The sequence below is a fragment of the Microtus ochrogaster genome, unplaced genomic scaffold (genome assembly GCF_000317375.1).
Source record: "Microtus ochrogaster isolate Prairie Vole_2 unplaced genomic scaffold, MicOch1.0 UNK43, whole genome shotgun sequence".
Lineage (NCBI taxonomy): Eukaryota > Metazoa > Chordata > Mammalia > Rodentia > Cricetidae > Microtus > Microtus ochrogaster.
In genome coordinates this window covers 1,270,554-1,279,792 of record NW_004949141.1, presented here as the reverse complement: position 1 = coordinate 1,279,792, position 9,239 = coordinate 1,270,554, and the positions used below count along the sequence as shown (strand labels likewise).

The 9,239-nt window shown below is 39.2% G+C and overlaps 1 protein-coding gene across 3 annotated transcripts in view; it reads right to left on the bottom strand.

The window, feature by feature from the left end:
- Positions 1-5,528: 5,528 nt before the first annotated feature.
- Positions 5,529-9,239, bottom strand: part of Klhl24 (kelch like family member 24) — a 31,514-nt gene continuing 27,803 nt past the window's right edge. For all 3 annotated transcript variants that reach the window (XM_005368931.2, XM_013354403.1, XM_026790170.1), the window contains one exon: positions 5,529-8,114. In XM_005368931.2, coding sequence (XP_005368988.1) covers positions 7,914-8,114 — 201 coding nt within the window. In that variant the 3' untranslated portion in view covers positions 5,529-7,913. The remainder of the gene's footprint in view (positions 8,115-9,239) is intronic.

Genomic DNA, 9,239 nt, shown 5'->3' with positions numbered 1-9,239 from the left:
GGAGCCTGTCCTGGAACTAGCTCTGTAGACCAGGCTGGTCTCAAACTCACAGAGATCCGCCTGCCTCTGCCTCCCGAGTGCTGGGATTAAAGGCTAGTGCACCACCACCGCCCGGCTGATACGTCTTTTGATCTAGTCTAAAATCATTCTTTATTATACTGCTAACCTGGATCTCATTTACTTCTTTCTACTTTTCTGTTCTCATTTTTATCTCCTCCTCATCACAACCCGTTTTTTTGAGAAAAGGCCTCAGTAAATAGCCCTGACCTGGGACTCACTATGTAAATAAGGCTGGCCTGGAACTCAGAGGTCTTCATGCCTACCAAGTGCTGCGATGAAAGGTATGTGCCATGGTGTTCAGCCAAGTGTTTTTAATGTAAAGTCACACAATAACCCACACAGTCACCAACAGCAAAGGGTGACTTCAATACTATACTCTCACCAATTAATATGCCTTCCCAACAAAATCCAGAAATATTGAAAGCACAGATCTAACAGGCTTGACTAGACAACATTCCACCCAAACACTGCAGACCTTTTTTTAAAGATAGGGTCTCATCACATAGCTCTGGCTGGTTTGGAAATAGCTATGTAGACCAGCCTGGCCTTGAAGTCACAGAGATCTGCCTGGCTCTGCCTCCCAAGTGCTGGGACTACCATGCCTGGCACCACCAGCTTTTGACCAGAATTAAAGCACCACACGTGTATTCCCTCCATCAAGGTGTTCCTCAGACCCAACCAGGTAGCAGCCATTACTCCTGAATAGTCATGCTACTATCACATCAGGCGCATCTTGCTCGGCAGGTCAGTATCACAGTATCTGGGGTTCAATGCTGTGTTTGATTTTTTTTAAAAATATTTATTATGTATATAATATTCTGTCTGTGTGTATGCCTGCAGGCCAGAAGAGGGTACCCAGCCTTCATTACAGATGGTTGTGAACCACCATGTGGTTGCTGGGAATTGAACTTAGGACCTTTGGAAGAGCAGGCAATGCTCTTAACTTCTGAGCCATCTCTCCAGCCCCATGTGTTCGATTTTTGATGTCTCCTTCCAACCCTGATTTTTGTATAGAGCTGCAATGAACATGGATGTGTATTTGTGGCAGGGTAGAGTCCTTTGGGTATATGTTTAGGAGTGGTATAGCTGGGTCATGCCATAGGTCTAGTTTTATTTATTTTTCTGCCCGGAACACATAGAAATCTGCCTGCCTCTGCCTCTGGGTGTTGGGATTAAAGCTGCACCTCCACACTCAGCTCTTGTTGGATACTGGATAGGTAATTTATTAATTGGCTGGGTAGCTCATACAGAGTCAGTCTGATTCTGCTCACAGCTTTAATAAAGGTTGAAGACAACCAATTAGCCCTTGTGTGTGTGTCACTGTCTTGATTTCAGCCCAGACGGCATCATGGTGGAGACTGCATGAGGGCTGAGGGTCACAGAAAGTCAGAGACAGAGCTGAGAGGGTTAAACATCAATCTGTTCTTGTGAGAACTGACCTACTCAATCCCTTACAAGGCAGGAATACATAACTATCTGGCTTCATTTAAAAAAAGATTCAAAACTTTATTTTTAACAACTGCCTTTGTTACAACTTACAGAATCTGGGAAAGATTCTTTTACCACATCCGAACAGTTAACAAACATGTACAGAAGAGCAAACTAACTTAGCAACATTAAAAAGCAGAAGCTATCTTTCCCATTTATCCAACTTCTAAGAGACAGTGTTGTCCTGAGACACCTGGTATCAAGTTACTAAGGCTGCTTTAACCCACATTTCTGAAGCTGTCCTCCACTTAGGAGGAGCAAGGGTTCTTGACTCACTCCCTGGCTGGACTCCCAGTTCTGCACGAGATGTTTTTATTGTCAGTGGTCCTTGGTTTCCCCACACGAACTACCATTTTCTCCTTTTCTCCCCATAAAAGGCGAATCTAATCAAACAGAACATGATTTGGGGACAACCACTGATATTCAAAACTCACTAACATGTATATCACACACATATTCATAGGTAAGCTGTAGTAACATCTTTATTAAACCCGAGCTCTGTTTCATCTGAACAGTTCCTCCTCAACACTGCTACACTGGACACTGTGCTCAACACACATCAACTTTAGTATTGTTGGCCACCATTTCCCTTCTTCAAATCACTATTTTAGTTTCTTGTTTATATCATGACTTATTTTATGGCGATTCTGGTAAATATAAAAATCTGATTTTACCCTTGTCCCTTTTTACACAATCACTTGGGTGTATTAAAACAAAACTAAAACTCATCAGATTTTTGGTAAACAAAATTTAATGCAACCATATAGTCAAGTAATATTTAAAAGACATTAGATACAACTTTTTAAAACTTTCAACCATGGAAGAAGTGCCATTAAACAAACACATAAGCATTACTTTGTACTACGACTGAACTGAGAACAAGGACAAAGAAAACATTCTTTTTCATTGTGAAGATTCAAAGTGAGAGCAATGGGTGTGTAGCAGTTGCAGTAAGACACATTACAGTTGTTCAGTTCTGAGCCTTACCTCAGCTAGCTCTAGAAACTTACACACTTCAGGGGGGTGATAAGGAAGAGGAAGTGCTTTCTCAAGAAAGTCAAAAGAAAAAGCCTAGAGCAGAACTAATTACTAATGTAAGGATATAACAGATATAACTACCCAGCTTTTTCACTATTAGATCTTTCAACTGACCTGTACGAGAGCCTAATGAGGGTTTATCTGAGAATTTTAAAAGCACCTAGGTACCAAGAGTTAATGTAGACCAAGCAACAACCTCAGTTAACGTTCTCTTTCTGCCAAGCAACTATAGAGTTGAAATTCACAAAGAATTTTCCGTCAGGTGGGTATGATGGCCCAAGCCTACAATCCTAGCACACATGGACAGAGGACTACCACTGCTCAAGGCCAGCCTGGCCATGTCCTGAGTTCCAGGTTAGCCAGGGTGACATTAAATCAACCAACCCACAAACAAGAATAGCCAGGTATGGTGGCACATGCGATCATCCAAGCATTTGGGAGATACAGAAAGAACAACTGGAGTTCAAGATCATCTACAGCAAGAGTTCTAGGCCAGTCTGAGCTATATACGACCCTGACTCAAAAGATAAAACCAACCCAGTTTCCAAAACAAAAATAAAAAATAAAAGCCAGGCCAGAAAAAAAGTGTATAAACCGCACAGGAGGCAAATCTGCAGTTTATGCGTTTTATCTGACTGAAATGGCACTGGGGAGGCTTAAGGCACAAAAATGAAAACAAACTTCTTTGGAACGATAGATAAAGTTATGCCTTCACTATTCAAAAACTTAGGATCACCTTTAGCCCTATGTAAGTTTAATATCTTATTAATATTATTAATTACACACATGTAAAAAGTTTCATATATAATATCTTAATGATACTTTCATTTATTTTGATGTGTATGTTTTGCCTGTACTATGAGTGTTTGCACATGTATGTGCACCGTATGTGTGCCTGGTGCCTGCGTAGGTATTGCAATGCCAGGAACTGAGTTACAGGCACGTGAGCCACCATGAAAAGTATTTGGACCCCTACCCCAGATTGTTTCCAAGAGAAGTACCAGTGCTCCTAACTGCTGAACCATCTCTCCAAACTGCTCACAAACACTTTAAAATGTTTGCAATGTTTTGAAAACAACTCTGGTATCATTAGTTTACACTCTTGGGAATGGTGTCTGATGCCTGGAATTAGGTGTGGCTATATTTAGTGACTCAAACCTACTGCCTTACAGGTCAGCCAGACAGCTTCACTCGGTTATGTAGTATCGTGAGTTGTTGCTTACCCAACACAATAAATGGGTGAAGTGATTCACGTGGCTAAATCTGGCCTCAAAGTGACTATGTAGCCATGGCTGTCCTTGAACTCTCCTGATCCTTGAGCCCCACTTCCTTAGGGCTGGAATTATAGGCACTGACACCGTACTCAGCTGGGCAAAACGAAGTCTAGCAAGGCCAAGTCCTGTTAACTAGTGGTGTCTCGGACTGACTACGAAACAAGGCAGTCCACAGGAAACCTCCAGACATCATCCTATCACTTGGTACCACATAAAGTCTGGAGTACGTAGCCTTTTCACATATTTATCCCAAGATGTTAAAGGAACACAGAAGATAACTCCCTCTCTTCATAGATGGGCTCTCAAAAGTGATTGTTAAACTCTATTGTCAGGTCAGGAAAAAGCAGCACACACCTGGTTTGGACATGGACAAAAGCAGAAAACAACCTTTGTCTTTCCTGAGTTTCTGGATGGGAGTCTGACAGCAGATACACAAACAATTCATACTAACCAGGAGAATCTATCAATTCACGAAGCACTGTCATCCTAAGTAGAATGAATGGTCAACCATGGTCATGTGTGAAGCTTCTCTAAGAACTTTAGTCTAGAGTCAGCAACTCTATTTAAGAGACAGCACCCCAAATAGGCAGCAGTGACAAGCTCACATCCTCCCTGAGCATTTACGTATTTTTAAACCGGATTCAAATGGAGTAAACACCTGGGTCCCAATCATCCATGAAAACAGCTATGGAATCCAATTCATCTGTTAGTAAAGTCAGTGGGGACAGCATAGTGGAAGAGGCGGAACTCAGACCACCTTGTCACACACATGGGGAAGAGTTAGAAAAGGATTCAAGTTCATGAAAAAATGTATACAAAAACCAAGTGTAGCTCGGTGGTGGTGGTGGTGCATGCCTTTAATGCCAGCATGTGGGAGAGAGAGGTTCGAGGCCAGCCTGGTTTACAGAGGAGTTCCAGGATAGTCAGGACTGTTAGACAGAGAAACCTTGTCTTAAAGAAGCAACAACAAGTAACTGTAATTTTCTGTTGATTCACAAAACATACCTTCAAGTTCTCTCCAGCTGAGATGGTCACAATGGGCTCTTGTGACCGGAGAAGTCTGCTTTCTGACTGTAACCCTGCTGTTACACAGGTGTACAGCTCCCCATGGCCAGATCTGGACTTTCAGATGAAAGGATTATTCTAGAAAACAGGTGCTGGCTTCCATTTGTGCCTATAGCACCCAAAAACCAAAGAATCGCCGCCAAAAGCTTGAGGCTAGCACAGGCAACAGAGATCCTGTCTCAAAAACAGAGTCCTCCAGAAGCATTCAAATTTAGTCTTCTGCACTTGAAGAAAATATGATCAACTAATTTTTTAATCTTATTATCAATTTCTGATAATGAAACTTCAAAAACCATTAGTGTTTGTGATGTATGCACACATCCATACTGTCTACATATAAACACATACATGTAACCTAGAGGTGCACATAACCATCACCTACCAAAAGAAAAACTGCCAGTTATGGGAGGACAGAAAGAATATTAGTCTGTCACCAAGATGGTTGACATGTCCCTTTTAATATACTAATTATACCCTAAAGTTATGTTTCTTAAACCAGGACTTACCACTACTACTTTTTATCAAGAATTAGTAAAGAAAGATAATTAAAGAAAATTAAAATATAAGAAAGGTAATTAAAAAAAGTTAAAATATCAGTTGGGCAGCTTTAAAAATTTAATTTTCTAGGATTCGAGGTACTTTCAGGTGACTTTTAACATAACTTGCAACTACTCAATTTACATGGTTTTTAAATTACATAAAGAAAAATTCATTTGTTTAAACAAATTCTGATTTCTCAGGATTTTTTCCAATTTACTACAACAAACACAAGGATTATGAAAGATAAACATTACAAATTACAAGTAGATAATACTTTTACAATAGACAAAAATAATAAAATACAAATTTACTTTGAGAAAGTTTTTTATATGGTGTATTTATGAATGGACACAATCTTACAAATATACATGAGGATAACAATTATCATTTGTAGAATCTTAAGCATTTACAAAACACTTTTGTTCACACACTTTACTGTTAAAAATTTATGAATTAAAAAGTTTCTATTATCTCACAAAAGTATAATGCAGGTATTTACTATAAAATTACAGTACAAATATCTCAATTGTACATCAACAGTCTCTCAACTGACAGATAATTGTTTTCAGAACGCTTGTATAGTTACCAGTTAAATCATTTAATATTTATGACTTGGAAAGTCTAAGTGTACTTTCTAGCATTTTTCTCAGAATTTAGATTCCAATTAAGCACTGACTCCTAAGAAATGTTTGTATTATGCTAAGATGAGGAATCAAGTTTGTCAATGGTAGGCTTTTGATGATTACCTTAATGTTAACAGAACTCTAATGACACTATTATAGTCACTGACAAGGAGTATATTGTGGTGTGAGAGCCACAGCATTTTAAGTAGTTATGTGTCCACACAGAAGTTACACTAATTAGTTATGATAGTTCCTGTTGTACCCACTCACATTTTTAAGAAAAAACTTTTGTATTTCCCTTTGAAAACAGGTAACCTTTATAAAATGGAGGTAAAAAACCTAAAGGAAAAACTTTTTAATAGAAATTTGAAAACGTTGATCAATATTTTATACAATGGCTCTCAAATAAGAGCTCTCGCTCAGAAGACCGGAACTGCTGTTGGCCAGTGTGGCTGGGCACTAACTTACAAACAAGTGGCCCCACTGAAGAGTGGCCTCTGCTCTAGGCTATTAAGGAATTGGTGTAGAGATTCCTAGGACTGGTAGATGCTCAGAAGTCAAGGAAGAGACTCGACAAAGCATCAAACTAGGAAGGTCAACTCTTCTGGGCTCGTAGGGAGCAAACCTATCTTTTTTAAAGATTCATTTCTTTAATGTACATACGTGTGTCTGTGTGAATTTATGTGCACCACATGCCTGTAGGTGCCCAGGGAGGCCAGAGGGAGCTGGGTTCCCTGGAACTAGAATTACAGGTCTTTGTGAACCATCTGATGTGGATACTAGGAACCAAACCAGGGTTCTCTGCAAGAGCAGTAAATGTTCTTAAACACTGAGCCATCTCTTCAGTCCCAATTTGGTTTGATGCACTGTCCAGATCCCAGAGACAGGTGTGCCCACATCCTGGCTCTGGAAAAGGAATTCAACTCCTATGCTAGCTTTAAGGAAGGACTTCAGTGAAGAACTCACAGATGATTCATTAAATACCCTGAGAACCAAACTGGATCACATTTTTTTTCCTCTGATAGCTATTTTAATTTTTTCCTTAGGGACTAAGGTATAGTTTAAATCTCCTTTTATATCTCCTACATAAGCTCAAAAAAGTATTTAGTAACAGAGAATAGTCTATAAAGTCATTAAATTTGATGTTTTATGGTAGCTGAATTGTCACTACATTTTTACAGCTTAAAAAAAAAAAAACACCTTCAGTGAAATTAACCAGTAGGGATAAGTCAGTGACAGATGTATTTAAAACTCGCTTCTTCCATCACAATGAATGCTAAACATTCTTAACATCAGGCAATTCAACCTAAATGAAGCTTCAGTCATACAATTTTTCTCTACATAACAGACAAAAAAGAAATAAACATTTCTAAAAGATGGTTCACAAATCCCTAAGAAGTTTACAGCTGGATGCCATTCCCTACCCCACACAGTTTCTCACAGATGCAAAAATATATTCATAGGCCAAATTATCATTATGACTTTTTTTTTTGAAGACAGGCCTTATTGTGTAGCCCCTGGTGACCTAGAACTTGTTATGTAGATCAGGCTGGGCTCAAACTCGAAGAAATCCACCTGCCTTTGCCTTCTGGGTGCTGGAATTAAAGGTGTGCACTACTATGCCTGGCTTTAACTGCCATCATCTTAACAGCCTCTCCCCCGTTACAGGAAAGAACCTATTACAGCTTGAAATATTGTTATTTTTTGGAAAACGGCATCAGGGCTATTTCTTTATTTCTTTTTCCATACAGCACAAAGGAGATGTGTTCTTACTTTAAAAGTTCCCTCTTGGACTGCGTGGCTTCTTGTGTGAGGTACCCCAGGTTTAGAGCTTAAAGCATTTCTCATTGTATCTATGAATAGTCACACAGCCGTGGTAGGACACTGGTCTGGGCATTGCAGCGACCCCTGTGATGATACTTGTTGCAGGATCGTAACAGAGAATAGTGTCTGTGGCTTCTCCGTTTTCCCGTCTTCCACCCAGGATATAGATCTTACCATTGCACACAGACATACCACAGTTTTCCTGTTTAACCAAATACACAAAACAAAAAACCAATTAACTACTGGAGATAATGGATTTGACAATAAACAGAAAAACAACAATATGTTTTAACACAGTACAAAAAAAGAAGATATAATATCATCTCATCTACCTTTGGCCCAACGCCTGTTATTCATGAGTATTTGCATGAAGTGAGTAACAAAGGCCAAAACAAGAAGACTAAAAAGGTTTGACTAGCTCACTGCAGTGAAGGGCAGCTATTGTAATTATCACATGATCAATGAACAGGGACACTAAGTCCCTTGAGAGGGCCTTAAGTTGAAAAAAATGAAAATCAGTTTGTTTCTTTGGTTGTTTTTTTTTTTGAGACAGGGTTTCTCTGTGTAGTCCTGGCTGTCCTGGAACTCATTCTGTAGACCAGGATGTCCTCAAACTCTTAGAAATCCACCTGTATCTGCCTCCTAAGTGATGGGACTAAAGGCATGCACCACCACCACCAAGAGAAAAAAAAGTTTTAATCAAAGTAAAACAAAACAACAACAACAAAACCCTGTTATCAGAGGTCTTAGTGGGGACACAAATGCCACCAATAGTTTTTTTCTACATAAAGAGATCCTTGGCCAAATTGTATTTGTGTGTAAATAATTACTAGGCAAAAAGAGCTATTCTTACAAAGGTGAGTCTTTAAAAAAAAACAAAAATAAAGAATCTTACTAGTCTGTAGCCCAGGCTGACCTAGAATTGATAACAATTCTCCTGTCTCAGTACCCGCAATGAGTTCTGAGATTACGAACCTGCTTTCAGATTTTCCCTTATATAACAATTCTAAACTTTACTAACATTTTAAATATTTGATATACTGAAGAAGGAAAAGAAATATTCATCACTGACTTAAAATGTTCCTCCCTTACTTAAAAAAAAATTACATTTTGTGTGCAGCAGTGTATGAGCACATGTGAGATGCTGGAGGAGACCCAAGGGTGCTCTTATCTCCTATCATGCGGGGGTCTATTGGTCAGGCCATTTACTTCATCTGTTCACTAATTCAGCAAAATATATTATCAACATAAACATATGCAAGATATACAGGAAATGAACTTCTAATTCAATAGTATCCTAAAGAAGGCTGAATTCCAAGGGGCAGAG